A 23,801-nucleotide genomic window follows, 5' to 3' on the forward strand; every position below is an offset into this window, starting at 1 on the left:
ATTAGTAAAGATAGCCCGATATTTAGTTAGTGTCTTTCGATTATTGATGTAGCATCATGTATTTACAATTATTTTTTGTTTTTGAAAGAATGTATTTACAATTATTGGAGAGGTGCACCACCACGCCGGCAGCCCTTTTCGTCGGAGGGGAGGTTCACCAGGGGGAAGGGATCCAAGCAGGGTGCCACAAATTGGGGGGATGGGGATGATTGGTTTGTCGTGAGACGGCGACGAGGGAAAGCACAGGGACAAGAATGCAGCGATTGGGATAGGCAACAGGGGTTCGGACAGCTTGAAGGAAGGAACGACAACGTTAACAGACAATCTAAGGTTAGGGATTCAATGGTTTGGCAAAACAATAATTGGTCAGGTACGTATAGAGAAGCGGCGGTGCAGAACTATGAGCGACCACCACACAAGGGTTATGCTTATCGGTGATCTGAAGTTTCTGTTGACCTCAAAAGGAAGCGCAATTATGCTGATGATGGAAGGGAGTCTGCGCGCGATATTGGAGCTGCTGGAAAGGAAAGCGCGAGCAGTAAACAGGCAGAAGGGAAGAAGGAACAACAGGCTATATCACAGTATAAACGGTTCGTAACATTTTACTTTACAAATTTTCCACCGCAATTATCTAATTTCTATTTGTGCAAGGGTTTTGAGGTTTTGTGGAATTCTTGAGGAGGTAGTAGTACCAAGTAGAAGGAATGTGAATGGGGAAATGTATGGGTTTGTACGTTTCTCTAAAGTACGAGATGTTGGTAAATTGTTAAACGCTGTGAATGTTGTCTGCTTTGGTAGTTACCGTGTAAGGGCGAAGGTAGCTCGCTTTGACCGTAGTGTGGAGGTTGAGGGGTCTAGTGCAAAGGAGGATGAGGAAGTGGGAGGTGTCGTGAATTATAAGAAACATGATACGGGAGGAGAGATTAGGACAGATGGAGATGGAACGAGGAGGGGTGGTGATGGAGTTAATTTTGCGAAGGTTGTAGACAAAAGGACTTGGAATGGGAAAGGGTGCATGGAGGTGGTAAACGGTGTTGTGGAGGAGGGCTGTGTAAAAGTGGTGACGGTGGGGGACGTGGTTGTTACGATACGTGATGGTAAAGGGAAGGTTGGAGACCGAAGGGGGGTAGGTGTCGATGATGGTAAGGTGGGGAAGGTGGTTAGGGAATCGAGGGAGGATGAGCTACTTGTTGTGGAGAAGCATCAACCGGCTACAAATAAGATGGTACGGATGTATAGGTCAAATGGAAATGATTTAAAATGGGCACGTTCAGGTGTTTAGGCTAATGTGGTGAATGGGGAGGCGATCACGGTGGTTCAAAATCGGGTTGAAGATGCTGGTTTCGTGGACCTTGACATTATTCCTATGGGAGTGGATAGAGTTTTCTTGCGAAGTAGGTCGGATAAGGATATTATGGTCATGCTTGGGGAAGCGAAAGATTTTTTTGCTCACCTTTTTACAAATGTGGTTCGTTGGGATAAGGAAGCGGTACCATTTCGTAGAGGCGGTTGGGTGAGACTGTATGGAATTCCTATTCACGCTTGGAGTGGGGATTTTTTTTTAAATTATGTGTGATGGGTTGTGGAACTTATTTGCGTACTGATGATATGTCTTTGGATAGAGGAAGATTTGATTTTGCTCGAGTTCTGATTTCAACGCCATCTTTAGAGATTATTTCACGAGTCAACCAACTATTGATAGATGGACAGATGGTAGACATTAAAATTGTTGAGGAATGGGGCGTGAACATTGGGGAGGATGCATGCCTTTATGAAGATGAGGATGAGCAGAAATCCCAGTCAGATAACGAGGAGGTTTTTCGTGACCCGGAAACCTGTAAAAATATTGATACTGTTGTTGACAAAATTGTGAAGGAGTTAGAGGTTGAGGATTTGAATACTGTTGCTGAGTGTAACACCCCGTTTTTCCAACATAAAAATTTCATAACAATTATCAGAGTTTTTCATCACAAAACGGAATGTCACATTTCTTAAAAATCATAAATGGAATAAATTAATATTTATCCTTCAAAATTCAATCAACAATTAATTAATATTTTGCAGCGGAATTATTCATCATCTAAAATAGTCTTTGGCATGCAGGGCTCATCATAAAAGTCTCATAAATCTTAGTTCAATAATAATTCTTAAACTTCAAAAGCAATACGTAAAGGAACAGAAAATAGTATTAAAATCCCATCCCGTTACGTATCAGAGCACCTAAGGACACAGTGAGAGATAGTCACCCACGACCGCAACTAATCTTGATCACCTGCAAGTTACTCATACGAAGAGCAACATTTTCAAGCAGAAGGGGTGAGATTTCTCAAACAATAATATTAAGCTTATAAATCATAAATTACATTTAACAACTTAAATATCATCACATATCTTAACAATAATCATGTAACATCATAGGATTATCTAAACATAGTATTATCATACACATAACGTTATCATAACCAACTTCATAATCAAATTCATAAACAACTTCATATTCAAATTCATAATCAATTTCATATTCGTTCGGCAACATCACTTGATAAATCGACTTAGCACTTGACTCGACAATGCAACTCAACTCGACTATGCAACTCAACTCGACAAATGCAACTCTTCACAACTTATAACATCGTAAACTTCTTGATATGCAAATGCATGTGGTACCATTCAACAACATAAATGAGCGTAATTAGGCTCTTCAACGTGTGAGCATAAAGCTGCCGGGCTTAAAGCCCCCAACGTAGTTTGAGCACAAAGGCTGCCGGGCCTAAAGCCCCCAACTTTAATGAGCACAAAGGCTGCCGGGCCTAAAGCCCCCAACTTTAATGAGTATGCAATGGACTCAATCTTCCTACAACTTAAACAACTTGAACATCATGAACATCTTATATGACCCCAATAATTTGGACGACATCTTACAACTTTACAACTTAGACCGACATTTACAACTTTAATAAGATCAACAACAACATATGCAGCACTTATAAAGTCACATCATATCAACATCATAATTAACAATATCAAATGATAACAACATAATAGCATCTTAAGCATCGCATCAACATAAGCATCATAATAACACATATAGTGCATATATAACAATATCACATCATTAATAATCTTAGTCATTCTTAACTTAGGCTTCCTGGACAGCTTCTAATAATCTAGACATCCTTTCTTTCCTACTCCAAGTTCATCTTAAAACTACACGATCTTTAAATAGTAACACATCTTTATATAACACATCTTTAAAGCACACATCTTCAAATAACACATCTTTATATAACACATCTTTAAATCATACTTTGTCAATTAATTTATCATTAAAACAAACATTACACAAATATATATAATAGAGTTCACACTATAATTTAGGAAGAAAGCACAGATTCATATTTTCTCTCTTTATTTCCACCTAAGTTACTATTTTTCTTCATTTCAAATCCATCCACTAATTCATTTATAATTAATTAATTAATTAATGTGTGATAGCTCATGTTCTTTCAAGTATTACTATATATATATATAAAACACTGATGCCACTTCCAGACACAAACAAACAAATGATAAATTGATCTACAACAAAAAAGAGATTCAATCGGCCTACTTCCCTAAAAAAATAAAAGACTCTTTCCAAGGGATTTCAATTTCTCACTAGCGTTTTAGTTTGGTTCTCGGAAATACTATCTTCAACGCCCCATTGTTATTACTATCCCTAACCTTATCGATTTTCTTTAACTCACATCTTTAAATAACTAATTCTTGTTCATCATTTAGTCTTTCACTAATTCAATTCACCGTCTAAAGCAAAACATACTACTTTAGACATGTCAATTTTCGACACTTATCCTTACTTAACTTTAACTAACATTGAAAGTTATTTCTTTAAGGTCACAATCCTATTATGTCTGGTCTCCTATCCAACTTATGCGTTATAATAATAGCTAGAATTCTAATCTCCGTTTAAAGATAAAGCACCTATTTTACCCGTACTCACTCGGTCCTAACCTTTCCCTGTTGTTTCTTATTTACTAAAAGTCCAAGTTCATGAACTGCACAGTATTTATTATGTATCCCTTAGGACTATAACTTCAACTAATCCTTAAAACCACAGTTTTGGCTACTAATGCATATCAGCCACTTAAGTTTCTAAGCCTCTATATTTAAAATGGCCTATGACCAAAGTTGATAACACGTTCAGACTTACAAAATCCATGAGTGCACATAAAATAAACAATACTCTTCTACTTAAGACAATATTGATAGGTAGCTTCCATTAGTTTTCTATTAGGGAATTCACGTGGGCAGTTTGTTTTAATTCAAAGACAATCTAGTTGTTACTATTTTGTAACAAAATCAAATTCATATCTTGACGGGTCAAACACATCACGTGCTCTAGTTTTAGAAACATATAAAATTCAAAGATTCTAACACGAAAACGACTTCACTCAGATTCTTAATTCTAAAAGATGAACATTAAAAATTATGATATGGCTTCTGGTTATCATGTATATATTTTACCAAATCGACATCACATCGGAAACGAAAAATTAAACGTATAAGAATCATCGAAAAATATTAAGAGAAGAACGAAAATTAACAACCCTTCACTACCCCACATGAGTACACAACCCTTATGGTGAATAAAACTACCCCTTACAAACTCATCCTAAAACATGTTAGATGCAATCTAATGATTCACATACCTAATATTAGTGAAAGATAGTCTCACCCTTACCTTAGATTGTTTTTCTGAAATCAAAAGCAGCGTTCTTCGTTCCTAGGGTTCTCTCTCTGAGTTCTCCTCTTTCTCCTCTTTCTCCAAAAAGCGGTTTTAACGTAAAAACTCTTTCTAACCTAATCTTCCTTATTTATAATACTAATCGCTCTTCCTAAATCTATTTAGGCCCAATAACTTATTCTTATTTCTATTCTAACCTCCAATTCTACTTATCACCAATAATTCTCATATTCTAATAATTAATAGAATAATGCCACATAATAAAATACTAACACCTCATGTATATAAATAAATCACATAAATAGATTCTAACTTAATAAAAATAATTAAATAAAAGGAGGGCGTTACAACTCTCCCCAACTTAAAAGAATTTCGTCCTCGAAATTCAAGGCACAAGAGAAAATAAATTTAGTTATTGCTCCTTCAAACAAGACACAAAACCACATCAAAGTTAGTCAGTTAAACATGATCACACAATAAAACATAACTACTAACTAGAAAAACATGACGACACGACACAACGACTCATCTACTTGGCCGGACGGACCGACCTGCTCTGATACCAATTGTAACACCCCGTTTTCCCAACATAAAAATTTCATAACAATTATCAGAGTTTTTCATCACAAAACGGAATGTCACATTTCTTAAAAATCATAAATGGAATAAATTAATATTTATCCTTCAAAATTCAATCAACAATTAATTAATATTTTGCAGCGGAATTATTCATCATCTAAAATAGTCTTTGGCATGCAGGGCTCATCATAAAAGTCTCATAAATCTTAGTTCAATAATAATTCTTAAACTTCAAAAGCAATACGTAAAGGAACAGAAAATAGTATTAAAATCCCATCCCGTTACGTATCAGAGCACCTAAGGACACAGTGAGAGATAGTCACCCACGACCGCAACTAATCTTGATCACCTGCAAGTTACTCATACGAAGAGCAACATTTTCAAGCAGAAGGGGTGAGATTTCTCAAACAATAATATTAAGCTTATAAATCATAAATTACATTTAACAACTTAAATATCATCACATATCTTAACAATAATCATGTAACATCATAGGATTATCTAAACATAGTATTATCATACACATAACGTTATCATAACCAACTTCATAATCAAATTCATAAACAACTTCATATTCAAATTCATAATCAATTTCATATTCGTTCGGCAACATCACTTGATAAATCGACTTAGCACTTGACTCGACAATGCAACTCAACTCGACTATGCAACTCAACTCGACAAATGCAACTCTTCACAACTTATAACATCGTAAACTTCTTGATATGCAAATGCATGTGGTACCATTCAACAACATAAATGAGCGTAATTAGGCTCTTCAACGTGTGAGCATAAAGCTGCCGGGCTTAAAGCCCCCAACGTAGTTTGAGCACAAAGGCTGCCGGGCCTAAAGCCCCCAACTTTAATGAGCACAAAGGCTGCCGGGCCTAAAGCCCCCAACTTTAATGAGTATGCAATGGACTCAATCTTCCTACAACTTAAACAACTTGAACATCATGAACATCTTATATGACCCCAATAATTTGGACGACATCTTACAACTTTACAACTTAGACCGACATTTACAACTTTAATAAGATCAACAACAACATATGCAGCACTTATAAAGTCACATCATATCAACATCATAATTAACAATATCAAATGATAACAACATAATAGCATCTTAAGCATCGCATCAACATAAGCATCATAATAACACATATAGTGCATATATAACAATATCACATCATTAATAATCTTAGTCATTCTTAACTTAGGCTTCCTGGACAGCTTCTAATAATCTAGACATCCTTTCTTTCCTACTCCAAGTTCATCTTAAAACTACACGATCTTTAAATAGTAACACATCTTTATATAACACATCTTTAAAGCACACATCTTCAAATAACACATCTTTATATAACACATCTTTAAATCATACTTTGTCAATTAATTTATCATTAAAACAAACATTACACAAATATATATAATAGAGTTCACACTATAATTTAGGAAGAAAGCACAGATTCATATTTTCTCTCTTTATTTCCACCTAAGTTACTATTTTTCTTCATTTCAAATCCATCCACTAATTCATTTATAATTAATTAATTAATTAATGTGTGATAGCTCATGTTCTTTCAAGTATTACTATATATATATATAAAACACTGATGCCACTTCCAGACACAAACAAACAAATGATAAATTGATCTACAACAAAAAAGAGATTCAATCGGCCTACTTCCCTAAAAAAATAAAAGACTCTTTCCAAGGGATTTCAATTTCTCACTAGCGTTTTAGTTTGGTTCTCGGAAATACTATCTTCAACGCCCCATTGTTATTACTATCCCTAACCTTATCGATTTTCTTTAACTCACATCTTTAAATAACTAATTCTTGTTCATCATTTAGTCTTTCACTAATTCAATTCACCGTCTAAAGCAAAACATACTACTTTAGACATGTCAATTTTCGACACTTATCCTTACTTAACTTTAACTAACATTGAAAGTTATTTCTTTAAGGTCACAATCCTATTATGTCTGGTCTCCTATCCAACTTATGCGTTATAATAATAGCTAGAATTCTAATCTCCGTTTAAAGATAAAGCACCTATTTTACCCGTACTCACTCGGTCCTAACCTTTCCCTGTTGTTTCTTATTTACTAAAAGTCCAAGTTCATGAACTGCACAGTATTTATTATGTATCCCTTAGGACTATAACTTCAACTAATCCTTAAAACCACAGTTTTGGCTACTAATGCATATCAGCCACTTAAGTTTCTAAGCCTCTATATTTAAAATGGCCTATGACCAAAGTTGATAACACGTTCAGACTTACAAATCCATGAGTGCACATAAAATAAACCAATACTCTTCTACTTAAGACCAATATTGATAGGTAGCTTCCATTAGTTTTCTATTAGGGAATTCACGTGGGCAGTTTGTTTTAATTCAAAGACAATCTAGTTGTTACTATTTTGTAACAAAATCAAATTCATATCTTGACGGGTCAAACACATCACGTGCTCTAGTTTTAGAAACATATAAAATTCAAAGATTCTAACACGAAAACGACTTCACTCAGATTCTTAATTCTAAAAGATGAACATTAAAAATTATGATATGGCTTCTGGTTATCATGTATATATTTTACCAAATCGACATCACATCGGAAACGAAAAATTAAACGTATAAGAATCATCGAAAAATATTAAGAGAAGAACGAAAATTAACAACCCTTCACTACCCCACATGAGTACACAACCCTTATGGTGAATAAAACTACCCCTTACAAACTCATCCTAAAACATGTTAGATGCAATCTAATGATTCACATACCTAATATTAGTGAAAGATAGTCTCACCCTTACCTTAGATTGTTTTTCTGAAATCAAAAGCAGCGTTCTTCGTTCCTAGGGTTCTCTCTCTGAGTTCTCCTCTTTCTCCTCTTTCTCCAAAAAGCGGTTTTAACGTAAAAACTCTTTCTAACCTAATCTTCCTTATTTATAATACTAATCGCTCTTCCTAAATCTATTTAGGCCCAATAACTTATTCTTATTTCTATTCTAACCTCCAATTCTACTTATCACCAATAATTCTCATATTCTAATAATTAATAGAATAATGCCACATAATAAAATACTAACACCTCATGTATATAAATAAATCACATAAATAGATTCTAACTTAATAAAAATAATTAAATAAAAGGAGGGCGTTACAACTCTCCCCAACTTAAAAGAATTTCGTCCTCGAAATTCAAGGCACAAGAGAAAATAAATTTAGTTATTGCTCCTTCAAACAAGACACAAAACCACATCAAAGTTAGTCAGTTAAACATGATCACACAATAAAACATAACTACTAACTAGAAAAACATGACGACACGACACAACGACTCATCTACTTGGCCGGACGGACCGACCTGCTCTGATACCAATTGTAACACCCCGTTTTCCCAACATAAAAATTTCATAACAATTATCAGAGTTTTTCATCACAAAACGGAATGTCACATTTCTTAAAAATCATAAATGGAATAAATTAATATTTATCCTTCAAAATTCAATCAACAATTAATTAATATTTTGCAGCGGAATTATTCATCATCTAAAATAGTCTTTGGCATGCAGGGCTCATCATAAAAGTCTCATAAATCTTAGTTCAATAATAATTCTTAAACTTCAAAAGCAATACGTAAAGGAACAGAAAATAGTATTAAAATCCCATCCCGTTACGTATCAGAGCACCTAAGGACACAGTGAGAGATAGTCACCCACGACCGCAACTAATCTTGATCACCTGCAAGTTACTCATACGAAGAGCAACATTTTCAAGCAGAAGGGGTGAGATTTCTCAAACAATAATATTAAGCTTATAAATCATAAATTACATTTAACAACTTAAATATCATCACATATCTTAACAATAATCATGTAACATCATAGGATTATCTAAACATAGTATTATCATACACATAACGTTATCATAACCAACTTCATAATCAAATTCATAAACAACTTCATATTCAAATTCATAATCAATTTCATATTCGTTCGGCAACATCACTTGATAAATCGACTTAGCACTTGACTCGACAATGCAACTCAACTCGACTATGCAACTCAACTCGACAAATGCAACTCTTCACAACTTATAACATCGTAAACTTCTTGATATGCAAATGCATGTGGTACCATTCAACAACATAAATGAGCGTAATTAGGCTCTTCAACGTGTGAGCATAAAGCTGCCGGGCTTAAAGCCCCCAACGTAGTTTGAGCACAAAGGCTGCCGGGCCTAAAGCCCCCAACTTTAATGAGCACAAAGGCTGCCGGGCCTAAAGCCCCCAACTTTAATGAGTATGCAATGGACTCAATCTTCCTACAACTTAAACAACTTGAACATCATGAACATCTTATATGACCCCAATAATTTGGACGACATCTTACAACTTTACAACTTAGACCGACATTTACAACTTTAATAAGATCAACAACAACATATGCAGCACTTATAAAGTCACATCATATCAACATCATAATTAACAATATCAAATGATAACAACATAATAGCATCTTAAGCATCGCATCAACATAAGCATCATAATAACACATATAGTGCATATATAACAATATCACATCATTAATAATCTTAGTCATTCTTAACTTAGGCTTCCTGGACAGCTTCTAATAATCTAGACATCCTTTCTTTCCTACTCCAAGTTCATCTTAAAACTACACGATCTTTAAATAGTAACACATCTTTATATAACACATCTTTAAAGCACACATCTTCAAATAACACATCTTTATATAACACATCTTTAAATCATACTTTGTCAATTAATTTATCATTAAAACAAACATTACACAAATATATATAATAGAGTTCACACTATAATTTAGGAAGAAAGCACAGATTCATATTTTCTCTCTTTATTTCCACCTAAGTTACTATTTTTCTTCATTTCAAATCCATCCACTAATTCATTTATAATTAATTAATTAATTAATGTGTGATAGCTCATGTTCTTTCAAGTATTACTATATATATATATAAAACACTGATGCCACTTCCAGACACAAACAAACAAATGATAAATTGATCTACAACAAAAAAGAGATTCAATCGGCCTACTTCCCTAAAAAAATAAAAGACTCTTTCCAAGGGATTTCAATTTCTCACTAGCGTTTTAGTTTGGTTCTCGGAAATACTATCTTCAACGCCCCATTGTTATTACTATCCCTAACCTTATCGATTTTCTTTAACTCACATCTTTAAATAACTAATTCTTGTTCATCATTTAGTCTTTCACTAATTCAATTCACCGTCTAAAGCAAAACATACTACTTTAGACATGTCAATTTTCGACACTTATCCTTACTTAACTTTAACTAACATTGAAAGTTATTTCTTTAAGGTCACAATCCTATTATGTCTGGTCTCCTATCCAACTTATGCGTTATAATAATAGCTAGAATTCTAATCTCCGTTTAAAGATAAAGCACCTATTTTACCCGTACTCACTCGGTCCTAACCTTTCCCTGTTGTTTCTTATTTACTAAAAGTCCAAGTTCATGAACTGCACAGTATTTATTATGTATCCCTTAGGACTATAACTTCAACTAATCCTTAAAACCACAGTTTTGGCTACTAATGCATATCAGCCACTTAAGTTTCTAAGCCTCTATATTTAAAATGGCCTATGACCAAAGTTGATAACACGTTCAGACTTACAAATCCATGAGTGCACATAAAATAAACCAATACTCTTCTACTTAAGACCAATATTGATAGGTAGCTTCCATTAGTTTTCTATTAGGGAATTCACGTGGGCAGTTTGTTTTAATTCAAAGACAATCTAGTTGTTACTATTTTGTAACAAAATCAAATTCATATCTTGACGGGTCAAACACATCACGTGCTCTAGTTTTAGAAACATATAAAATTCAAAGATTCTAACACGAAAACGACTTCACTCAGATTCTTAATTCTAAAAGATGAACATTAAAAATTATGATATGGCTTCTGGTTATCATGTATATATTTTACCAAATCGACATCACATCGGAAACGAAAAATTAAACGTATAAGAATCATCGAAAAATATTAAGAGAAGAACGAAAATTAACAACCCTTCACTACCCCACATGAGTACACAACCCTTATGGTGAATAAAACTACCCCTTACAAACTCATCCTAAAACATGTTAGATGCAATCTAATGATTCACATACCTAATATTAGTGAAAGATAGTCTCACCCTTACCTTAGATTGTTTTTCTGAAATCAAAAGCAGCGTTCTTCGTTCCTAGGGTTCTCTCTCTGAGTTCTCCTCTTTCTCCTCTTTCTCCAAAAAGCGGTTTTAACGTAAAAACTCTTTCTAACCTAATCTTCCTTATTTATAATACTAATCGCTCTTCCTAAATCTATTTAGGCCCAATAACTTATTCTTATTTCTATTCTAACCTCCAATTCTACTTATCACCAATAATTCTCATATTCTAATAATTAATAGAATAATGCCACATAATAAAATACTAACACCTCATGTATATAAATAAATCACATAAATAGATTCTAACTTAATAAAAATAATTAAATAAAAGGAGGGCGTTACAACTCTCCCCAACTTAAAAGAATTTCGTCCTCGAAATTCAAGGCACAAGAGAAAATAAATTTAGTTATTGCTCCTTCAAACAAGACACAAAACCACATCAAAGTTAGTCAGTTAAACATGATCACACAATAAAACATAACTACTAACTAGAAAAACATGACGACACGACACAACGACTCATCTACTTGGCCGGACGGACCGACCTGCTCTGATACCAATTGTAACACCCCGTTTTCCCAACATAAAAATTTCATAACAATTATCAGAGTTTTTCATCACAAAACGGAATGTCACATTTCTTAAAAATCATAAATGGAATAAATTAATATTTATCCTTCAAAATTCAATCAACAATTAATTAATATTTTGCAGCGGAATTATTCATCATCTAAAATAGTCTTTGGCATGCAGGGCTCATCATAAAAGTCTCATAAATCTTAGTTCAATAATAATTCTTAAACTTCAAAAGCAATACGTAAAGGAACAGAAAATAGTATTAAAATCCCATCCCGTTACGTATCAGAGCACCTAAGGACACAGTGAGAGATAGTCACCCACGACCGCAACTAATCTTGATCACCTGCAAGTTACTCATACGAAGAGCAACATTTTCAAGCAGAAGGGGTGAGATTTCTCAAACAATAATATTAAGCTTATAAATCATAAATTACATTTAACAACTTAAATATCATCACATATCTTAACAATAATCATGTAACATCATAGGATTATCTAAACATAGTATTATCATACACATAACGTTATCATAACCAACTTCATAATCAAATTCATAAACAACTTCATATTCAAATTCATAATCAATTTCATATTCGTTCGGCAACATCACTTGATAAATCGACTTAGCACTTGACTCGACAATGCAACTCAACTCGACTATGCAACTCAACTCGACAAATGCAACTCTTCACAACTTATAACATCGTAAACTTCTTGATATGCAAATGCATGTGGTACCATTCAACAACATAAATGAGCGTAATTAGGCTCTTCAACGTGTGAGCATAAAGCTGCCGGGCTTAAAGCCCCTAACGTAGTTTGAGCACAAAGGCTGCCGGGCCTAAAGCCCCCAACTTTAATGAGCACAAAGGCTGCCGGGCCTAAAGCCCCCAACTTTAATGAGTATGCAATGGACTCAATCTTCCTACAACTTAAACAACTTGAACATCATGAACATCTTATATGACCCCAATAATTTGGACGACATCTTACAACTTTACAACTTAGACCGACATTTACAACTTTAATAAGATCAACAACAACATATGCAGCACTTATAAAGTCACATCATATCAACATCATAATTAACAATATCAAATGATAACAACATAATAGCATCTTAAGCATCGCATCAACATAAGCATCATAATAACACATATAGTGCATATATAACAATATCACATCATTAATAATCTTAGTCATTCTTAACTTAGGCTTCCTGGACAGCTTCTAATAATCTAGACATCCTTTCTTTCCTACTCCAAGTTCATCTTAAAACTACACGATCTTTAAATAGTAACACATCTTTATATAACACATCTTTAAAGCACACATCTTCAAATAACACATCTTTATATAACACATCTTTAAATCATACTTTGTCAATTAATTTATCATTAAAACAAACATTACACAAATATATATAATAGAGTTCACACTATAATTTAGGAAGAAAGCACAGATTCATATTTTCTCTCTTTATTTCCACCTAAGTTACTATTTTTCTTCATTTCAAATCCATCCACTAATTCATTTATAATTAATTAATTAATTAATGTGTGATAGCTCATGTTCTTTCAAGTATTACTATATATATATATAAAACACTGATGCCACTTCCAGACACAAACAAACAAATGATAAATTGATCTACAACAAAAAAGAGATTCAATCGGCCTACTTCCCTAAAAAAATAAAAGACTCTTTCCAAGGGATTTCAATTTCTCACTAGCGTTTTAGTTTGGTTCTCGGAAATACTATCTTCAACGCCCCATTGTTATTACTATCCCTAACCTTATCGATTTTCTTTAACTCACATCTTTAAATAACTAATTCTTGTTCATCATTTAGTCTTTCACTAATTCAATTCACCGTCTAAAGCAAAACATACTACTTTAGACATGTCAATTTTCGACACTTATCCTTACTTAACTTTAACTAACATTGAAAGTTATTTCTTTAAGGTCACAATCCTATTATGTCTGGTCTCCTATCCAACTTATGCGTTATAATAATAGCTAGAATTCTAATCTCCGTTTAAAGATAAAGCACCTATTTTACCCGTACTCACTCGGTCCTAACCTTTCCCTGTTGTTTCTTATTTACTAAAAGTCCAAGTTCATGAACTGCACAGTATTTATTATGTATCCCTTAGGACTATAACTTCAACTAATCCTTAAAACCACAGTTTTGGCTACTAATGCATATCAGCCACTTAAGTTTCTAAGCCTCTATATTTAAAATGGCCTATGACCAAAGTTGATAACACGTTCAGACTTACAAATCCATGAGTGCACATAAAATAAACCAATACTCTTCTACTTAAGACCAATATTGATAGGTAGCTTCCATTAGTTTTCTATTAGGGAATTCACGTGGGCAGTTTGTTTTAATTCAAAGACAATCTAGTTGTTACTATTTTGTAACAAAATCAAATTCATATCTTGACGGGTCAAACACATCACGTGCTCTAGTTTTAGAAACATATAAAATTCAAAGATTCTAACACGAAAACGACTTCACTCAGATTCTTAATTCTAAAAGATGAACATTAAAAATTATGATATGGCTTCTGGTTATCATGTATATATTTTACCAAATCGACATCACATCGGAAACGAAAAATTAAACGTATAAGAATCATCGAAAAATATTAAGAGAAGAACGAAAATTAACAACCCTTCACTACCCCACATGAGTACACAACCCTTATGGTGAATAAAACTACCCCTTACAAACTCATCCTAAAACATGTTAGATGCAATCTAATGATTCACATACCTAATATTAGTGAAAGATAGTCTCACCCTTACCTTAGATTGTTTTTCTGAAATCAAAAGCAGCGTTCTTCGTTCCTAGGGTTCTCTCTCTGAGTTCTCCTCTTTCTCCTCTTTCTCCAAAAAGCGGTTTTAACGTAAAAACTCTTTCTAACCTAATCTTCCTTATTTATAATACTAATCGCTCTTCCTAAATCTATTTAGGCCCAATAACTTATTCTTATTTCTATTCTAACCTCCAATTCTACTTATCACCAATAATTCTCATATTCTAATAATTAATAGAATAATGCCACATAATAAAATACTAACACCTCATGTATATAAATAAATCACATAAATAGATTCTAACTTAATAAAAATAATTAAATAAAAGGAGGGCGTTACAACTCTCCCCAACTTAAAAGAATTTCGTCCTCGAAATTCAAGGCACAAGAGAAAATAAATTTAGTTATTGCTCCTTCAAACAAGACACAAAACCACATCAAAGTTAGTCAGTTAAACATGATCACACAATAAAACATAACTACTAACTAGAAAAACATGACGACACGACACAACGACTCATCTACTTGGCCGGACGGACCGACCTGCTCTGATACCAATTGTAACACCCCGTTTTCCCAACATAAAAATTTCATAACAATTATCAGAGTTTTTCATCACAAAACGGAATGTCACATTTCTTAAAAATCATAAATGGAATAAATTAATATTTATCCTTCAAAATTCAATCAACAATTAATTAATATTTTGCAGCGGAATTATTCATCATCTAAAATAGTCTTTGGCATGCAGGGCTCATCATAAAAGTCTCATAAATCTTAGTTCAATAATAATTCTTAAACTTCAAAAGCAATACGTAAAGGAACAGAAAATAGTATTAAAATCCCATCCCGTTACGTATCAGAGCACCTAAGGACACAGTGAGAGATAGTCACCCACGACCGCAACTAATCTTGATCACCTGCAAGTTACTCATACGAAGAGCAACATTTTCAAGCAGAAGGGGTGAGATTTCTCAAACAATAATATTAAGCTTATAAATCATAAATTACATTTAACAACTTAAATATCATCACATATCTTAACAATAATCATGTAACATCATAGGATTATCTAAACATAGTATTATCATACACATAACGTTATCATAACCAACTTCATAATCAAATTCATAAACAACTTCATATTCAAATTCATAATCAATTTCATATTCGTTCGGCAACATCACTTGATAAATCGACTTAGCACTTGACTCGACAATGCAACTCAACTCGACTATGCAACTCAACTCGACAAATGCAACTCTTCACAACTTATAACATCGTAAACTTCTTGATATGCAAATGCATGTGGTACCATTCAACAACATAAATGAGCGTAATTAGGCTCTTCAACGTGTGAGCATAAAGCTGCCGGGCTTAAAGCCCCCAACGTAGTTTGAGCACAAAGGCTGCCGGGCCTAAAGCCCCCAACTTTAATGAGCACAAAGGCTGCCGGGCCTAAAGCCCCCAACTTTAATGAGTATGCAATGGACTCAATCTTCCTACAACTTAAACAACTTGAACATCATGAACATCTTATATGACCCCAATAATTTGGACGACATCTTACAACTTTACAACTTAGACCGACATTTACAACTTTAATAAGATCAACAACAACATATGCAGCACTTATAAAGTCACATCATATCAACATCATAATTAACAATATCAAATGATAACAACATAATAGCATCTTAAGCATCGCATCAACATAAGCATCATAATAACACATATAGTGCATATATAACAATATCACATCATTAATAATCTTAGTCATTCTTAACTTAGGCTTCCTGGACAGCTTCTAATAATCTAGACATCCTTTCTTTCCTACTCCAAGTTCATCTTAAAACTACACGATCTTTAAATAGTAACACATCTTTATATAACACATCTTTAAAGCACACATCTTCAAATAACACATCTTTATATAACACATCTTTAAATCATACTTTGTCAATTAATTTATCATTAAAACAAACATTACACAAATATATATAATAGAGTTCACACTATAATTTAGGAAGAAAGCACAGATTCATATTTTCTCTCTTTATTTCCACCTAAGTTACTATTTTTCTTCATTTCAAATCCATCCACTAATTCATTTATAATTAATTAATTAATTAATGTGTGATAGCTCATGTTCTTTCAAGTATTACTATATATATATATAAAACACTGATGCCACTTCCAGACACAAACAAACAAATGATAAATTGATCTACAACAAAAAAGAGATTCAATCGGCCTACTTCCCTAAAAAAATAAAAGACTCTTTCCAAGGGATTTCAATTTCTCACTAGCGTTTTAGTTTGGTTCTCGGAAATACTATCTTCAACGCCCCATTGTTATTACTATCCCTAACCTTATCGATTTTCTTTAACTCACATCTTTAAATAACTAATTCTTGTTCATCATTTAGTCTTTCACTAATTCAATTCACCGTCTAAAGCAAAACATACTACTTTAGACATGTCAATTTTCGACACTTATCCTTACTTAACTTTAACTAACATTGAAAGTTATTTCTTTAAGGTCACAATCCTATTATGTCTGGTCTCCTATCCAACTTATGCGTTATAATAATAGCTAGAATTCTAATCTCCGTTTAAAGATAAAGCACCTATTTTACCCGTACTCACTCGGTCCTAACCTTTCCCTGTTGTTTCTTATTTACTAAAAGTCCAAGTTCATGAACTGCACAGTATTTATTATGTATCCCTTAGGACTATAACTTCAACTAATCCTTAAAACCACAGTTTTGGCTACTAATGCATATCAGCCACTTAAGTTTCTAAGCCTCTATATTTAAAATGGCCTATGACCAAAGTTGATAACACGTTCAGACTTACAAATCCATGAGTGCACATAAAATAAACCAATACTCTTCTACTTAAGACCAATATTGATAGGTAGCTTCCATTAGTTTTCTATTAGGGAATTCACGTGGGCAGTTTGTTTTAATTCAAAGACAATCTAGTTGTTACTATTTTGTAACAAAATCAAATTCATATCTTGACGGGTCAAACACATCACGTGCTCTAGTTTTAGAAACATATAAAATTCAAAGATTCTAACACGAAAACGACTTCACTCAGATTCTTAATTCTAAAAGATGAACATTAAAAATTATGATATGGCTTCTGGTTATCATGTATATATTTTACCAAATCGACATCACATCGGAAACGAAAAATTAAACGTATAAGAATCATCGAAAAATATTAAGAGAAGAACGAAAATTAACAACCCTTCACTACCCCACATGAGTACACAACCCTTATGGTGAATAAAACTACCCCTTACAAACTCATCCTAAAACATGTTAGATGCAATCTAATGATTCACATACCTAATATTAGTGAAAGATAGTCTCACCCTTACCTTAGATTGTTTTTCTGAAATCAAAAGCAGCGTTCTTCGTTCCTAGGGTTCTCTCTCTGAGTTCTCCTCTTTCTCCTCTTTCTCCAAAAAGCGGTTTTAACGTAAAAACTCTTTCTAACCTAATCTTCCTTATTTATAATACTAATCGCTCTTCCTAAATCTATTTAGGCCCAATAACTTATTCTTATTTCTATTCTAACCTCCAATTCTACTTATCACCAATAATTCTCATATTCTAATAATTAATAGAATAATGCCACATAATAAAATACTAACACCTCATGTATATAAATAAATCACATAAATAGATTCTAACTTAATAAAAATAATTAAATAAAAGGAGGGCGTTACAACTCTCCCCAACTTAAAAGAATTTCGTCCTCGAAATTCAAGGCACAAGAGAAAATAAATTTAGTTATTGCTCCTTCAAACAAGACACAAAACCACATCAAAGTTAGTCAGTTAAACATGATCACACAATAAAACATAACTACTAACTAGAAAAACATGACGACACGACACAACGACTCATCTACTTGGCCGGACGGACCGACCTGCTCTGATACCAATTGTAACACCCCGTTTTCCCAACATAAAAATTTCATAACAATTATCAGAGTTTTTCATCACAAAACGGAATGTCACATTTCTTAAAAATCATAAATGGAATAAATTAATATTTATCCTTCAAAATTCAATCAACAATTAATTAATATTTTGCAGCGGAATTATTCATCATCTAAAATAGTCTTTGGCATGCAGGGCTCATCATAAAAGTCTCATAAATCTTAGTTCAATAATAATTCTTAAACTTCAAAAGCAATACGTAAAGGAACAGAAAATAGTATTAAAATCCCATCCCGTTACGTATCAGAGCACCTAAGGACACAGTGAGAGATAGTCACCCACGACCGCAACTAATCTTGATCACCTGCAAGTTACTCATACGAAGAGCAACATTTTCAAGCAGAAGGGGTGAGATTTCTCAAACAATAATATTAAGCTTATAAATCATAAATTACATTTAACAACTTAAATATCATCACATATCTTAACAATAATCATGTAACATCATAGGATTATCTAAACATAGTATTATCATACACATAACGTTATCATAACCAACTTCATAATCAAATTCATAAACAACTTCATATTCAAATTCATAATCAATTTCATATTCGTTCGGCAACATCACTTGATAAATCGACTTAGCACTTGACTCGACAATGCAACTCAACTCGACTATGCAACTCAACTCGACAAATGCAACTCTTCACAACTTATAACATCGTAAACTTCTTGATATGCAAATGCATGTGGTACCATTCAACAACATAAATGAGCGTAATTAGGCTCTTCAACGTGTGAGCATAAAGCTGCCGGGCTTAAAGCCCCCAACGTAGTTTGAGCACAAAGGCTGCCGGGCCTAAAGCCCCCAACTTTAATGAGCACAAAGGCTGCCGGGCCTAAAGCCCCCAACTTTAATGAGTATGCAATGGACTCAATCTTCCTACAACTTAAACAACTTGAACATCATGAACATCTTATATGACCCCAATAATTTGGACGACATCTTACAACTTTACAACTTAGACCGACATTTACAACTTTAATAAGATCAACAACAACATATGCAGCACTTATAAAGTCACATCATATCAACATCATAATTAACAATATCAAATGATAACAACATAATAGCATCTTAAGCATCGCATCAACATAAGCATCATAATAACACATATAGTGCATATATAACAATATCACATCATTAATAATCTTAGTCATTCTTAACTTAGGCTTCCTGGACAGCTTCTAATAATCTAGACATCCTTTCTTTCCTACTCCAAGTTCATCTTAAAACTACACGATCTTTAAATAGTAACACATCTTTATATAACACATCTTTAAAGCACACATCTTCAAATAACACATCTTTATATAACACATCTTTAAATCATACTTTGTCAATTAATTTATCATTAAAACAAACATTACACAAATATATATAATAGAGTTCACACTATAATTTAGGAAGAAAGCACAGATTCATATTTTCTCTCTTTATTTCCACCTAAGTTACTATTTTTCTTCATTTCAAATCCATCCACTAATTCATTTATAATTAATTAATTAATTAATGTGTGATAGCTCATGTTCTTTCAAGTATTACTATATATATATATAAAACACTGATGCCACTTCCAGACACAAACAAACAAATGATAAATTGATCTACAACAAAAAAGAGATTCAATCGGCCTACTTCCCTAAAAAAATAAAAGACTCTTTCCAAGGGATTTCAATTTCTCACTAGCGTTTTAGTTTGGTTCTCGGAAATACTATCTTCAACGCCCCATTGTTATTACTATCCCTAACCTTATCGATTTTCTTTAACTCACATCTTTAAATAACTAATTCTTGTTCATCATTTAGTCTTTCACTAATTCAATTCACCGTCTAAAGCAAAACATACTACTTTAGACATGTCAATTTTCGACACTTATCCTTACTTAACTTTAACTAACATTGAAAGTTATTTCTTTAAGGTCACAATCCTATTATGTCTGGTCTCCTATCCAACTTATGCGTTATAATAATAGCTAGAATTCTAATCTCCGTTTAAAGATAAAGCACCTATTTTACCCGTACTCACTCGGTCCTAACCTTTCCCTGTTGTTTCTTATTTACTAAAAGTCCAAGTTCATGAACTGCACAGTATTTATTATGTATCCCTTAGGACTATAACTTCAACTAATCCTTAAAACCACAGTTTTGGCTACTAATGCATATCAGCCACTTAAGTTTCTAAGCCTCTATATTTAAAATGGCCTATGACCAAAGTTGATAACACGTTCAGACTTACAAATCCATGAGTGCACATAAAATAAACCAATACTCTTCTACTTAAGACCAATATTGATAGGTAGCTTCCATTAGTTTTCTATTAGGGAATTCACGTGGGCAGTTTGTTTTAATTCAAAGACAATCTAGTTGTTACTATTTTGTAACAAAATCAAATTCATATCTTGACGGGTCAAACACATCACGTGCTCTAGTTTTAGAAACATATAAAATTCAAAGATTCTAACACGAAAACGACTTCACTCAGATTCTTAATTCTAAAAGATGAACATTAAAAATTATGATATGGCTTCTGGTTATCATGTATATATTTTACCAAATCGACATCACATCGGAAACGAAAAATTAAACGTATAAGAATCATCGAAAAATATTAAGAGAAGAACGAAAATTAACAACCCTTCACTACCCCACATGAGTACACAACCCTTATGGTGAATAAAACTACCCCTTACAAACTCATCCTAAAACATGTTAGATGCAATCTAATGATTCACATACCTAATATTAGTGAAAGATAGTCTCACCCTTACCTTAGATTGTTTTTCTGAAATCAAAAGCAGCGTTCTTCGTTCCTAGGGTTCTCTCTCTGAGTTCTCCTCTTTCTCCTCTTTCTCCAAAAAGCGGTTTTAACGTAAAAACTCTTTCTAACCTAATCTTCCTTATTTATAATACTAATCGCTCTTCCTAAATCTATTTAGGCCCAATAACTTATTCTTATTTCTATTCTAACCTCCAATTCTACTTATCACCAATAATTCTCATATTCTAATAATTAATAGAATAATGCCACATAATAAAATACTAACACCTCATGTATATAAATAAATCACATAAATAGATTCTAACTTAATAAAAATAATTAAATAAAAGGAGGGCGTTACACTGAGTCGAGGGATGTCGTGGGCGCAGGTGTTGATATTGTTGATGTTATTCCTGAGGCTATGTCAGATGTGGGGTCGAAAGCTACACCGGACAATGGGGAGGCTGCGACAACACAGAGTACGGCGATGCCTGAAGTGGTGCCAATGGTGTCTGGTGTTGAGGATGTGGCTAATCTTGATGGGAAATGTTACAAGACAGCAAAGTTTTGAAATTAGTAAATCAAGCTGAGGAGGATGATAAACGGGATGACGGTCAAGGCAAGAAACCTGCGTTACAGTTAGTAGGGAAACAACATGCTTCAACTGTGTCTGGACCTCCTTTTGAGGGTAAGTCTGTGATGTCGGGGCCGTGGAGTACAGAATGGTTGAAGGATCATCACGGCGGCGCTGGAATTATTTTTTCTGCTAAAAGGAAGTTTATAAAAGTGGGGAAAAGAAAAGTGCAAAATAGGCAGGAAGGAGTGGATGGTACGAAATGTAGGAAAATTGGAGGTGAATTGCGCCATACGGTTCACACTCTAAAAAAGGTGGCACGTTTGTCTAGCAAAGATAGAAATGTTGTTTTACGTACTTTGAAAAAGAGAGCTAGCAAGAAAAAGCAGCCTATTAGTGACGATGGCTCTCAAGGTAATTCTGATGAAGTTTCTTCTTCTGCTTCTATAAACAAAGAGTGGAACAATTGGGTGGTGCTTCATGGGAAAGAGAAGGAAGCGGCAGAGGATGTGTGGGGGATAGGGAAGGCTTTAGGGTTACAATTTCAAGGGGAAACTCATAATATGTTTGCAGCGCTTGCGAGGAAAGGGGATGGAAAGAGGGAGTCAAGAAGACTTGATGAGGGAGGGAGGGGCAATACGGTTGGTGGTGAGATGTAGGGGTAGGAGGCCGAGGGTGTTGGGGTGAGGGTGTGTGAGATGAGGATTGTGTAATGGAATGTCCGGGGATTAGGTGGAATGGAAAAGCGTAAGGAAGTTAAGGAGTTGGTGCGGGAAAAGAGGCCTTTGGTGTTGTGTATTCAAGAAACAAAGTTGCAGTTTATAGATGATTTTTTATGTACATCGTTCTGGGGACCTACGAATCATGACTTTTCTTTTAGCCTGTCTGTGGGGGCGTCTGGAGGTATGGTTACGATTTGGGATACGTCGGAGGTGGAGGTCTGGTTAACTGTTCGAGGTGAGCACTTTCTGATGATTCATGGCAAGTTTATTAACTCTAATGAAGACTTCTATATATTTAATGTGTATGCACCTTGTGATCGGAGTGCTAAACAAGTGTTGTGGAATTCCTTATCATCGAGGCTGCTATCTTTAGGTAATAGAAAGGTGTGCTTGTGTGGGGATTTTAATTCAGTGCGGTCAGTTAATGAAAGGCGTTCAGTTAGGGGTTCTCAGGTGGTAGATGACTGTGCACCTTTTAATGATTTTATTAAAGAGGGTGTTTTAATTGATTTACCGTTGTGTGGGAGGAAGTTTACTTGGTATTAGGGGGATGGGCGTTCGATGAGTAGGTTGGACAGGTTCTTGCTCTCTGAAGAATGGTGCATGGTGTGGCCTAATTGCCTTCAAGTTGCTCAATTAAGGGGATTATCTGATCATTGTCCTATTGTGTTGTCTGTTGATGAAGAGAATTGGGGTCCGCGACCGGTGCGTCTGTTGAAATGTTGGCAAGATATGCCTGGTTATACTAATTTTGTTCGTGAAAAATGGG

The 23,801-nt window shown here is 33.9% G+C and overlaps 1 protein-coding gene across 1 annotated transcript; it reads left to right on the forward strand.

The window, feature by feature from the left end:
- The first annotated feature begins 89 nt into the window (after nt 1–89).
- Nucleotides 90–22,969, forward strand: LOC146904119 (uncharacterized). The gene is made up of 7 exons (XM_085728233.1): nt 90–181; nt 465–590; nt 652–1,225; nt 1,283–1,521; nt 1,623–1,912; nt 22,090–22,251; nt 22,293–22,969. Exons 1-7 carry the CDS (start codon nt 90–92, stop codon nt 22,967–22,969), a joined length of 2,160 nt encoding a protein of 719 aa, XP_085584359.1.
- Nucleotides 22,970–23,801: the final 832 nt, after the last annotated feature.

This window comes from Medicago sativa, chromosome 7 (genome assembly GCF_051527215.1).
Source record: "Medicago sativa cultivar Bolivia chromosome 7, Bolivia_mono, whole genome shotgun sequence".
Lineage (NCBI taxonomy): Eukaryota > Viridiplantae > Streptophyta > Magnoliopsida > Fabales > Fabaceae > Medicago > Medicago sativa.

Coding starts and splice junctions, on each gene's coding strand:
- LOC146904119 (XM_085728233.1), top strand. CDS start 90: ATGTATTTACAATTATTGGAGAGGTGCACCACCACGCCGGCAGCCCTT. Junction 1,226..1,282: donor AACCGGCTACAAATAAGATG/GTACGGATGTAT, acceptor TCAGGTGTTTAG/GCTAATGTGGTGAATGGGGA. Junction 1,913..22,089: donor TTTGAATACTGTTGCTGAGT/GTAACACCCCGT, acceptor AAATAAAAGGAG/GGCGTTACACTGAGTCGAGG.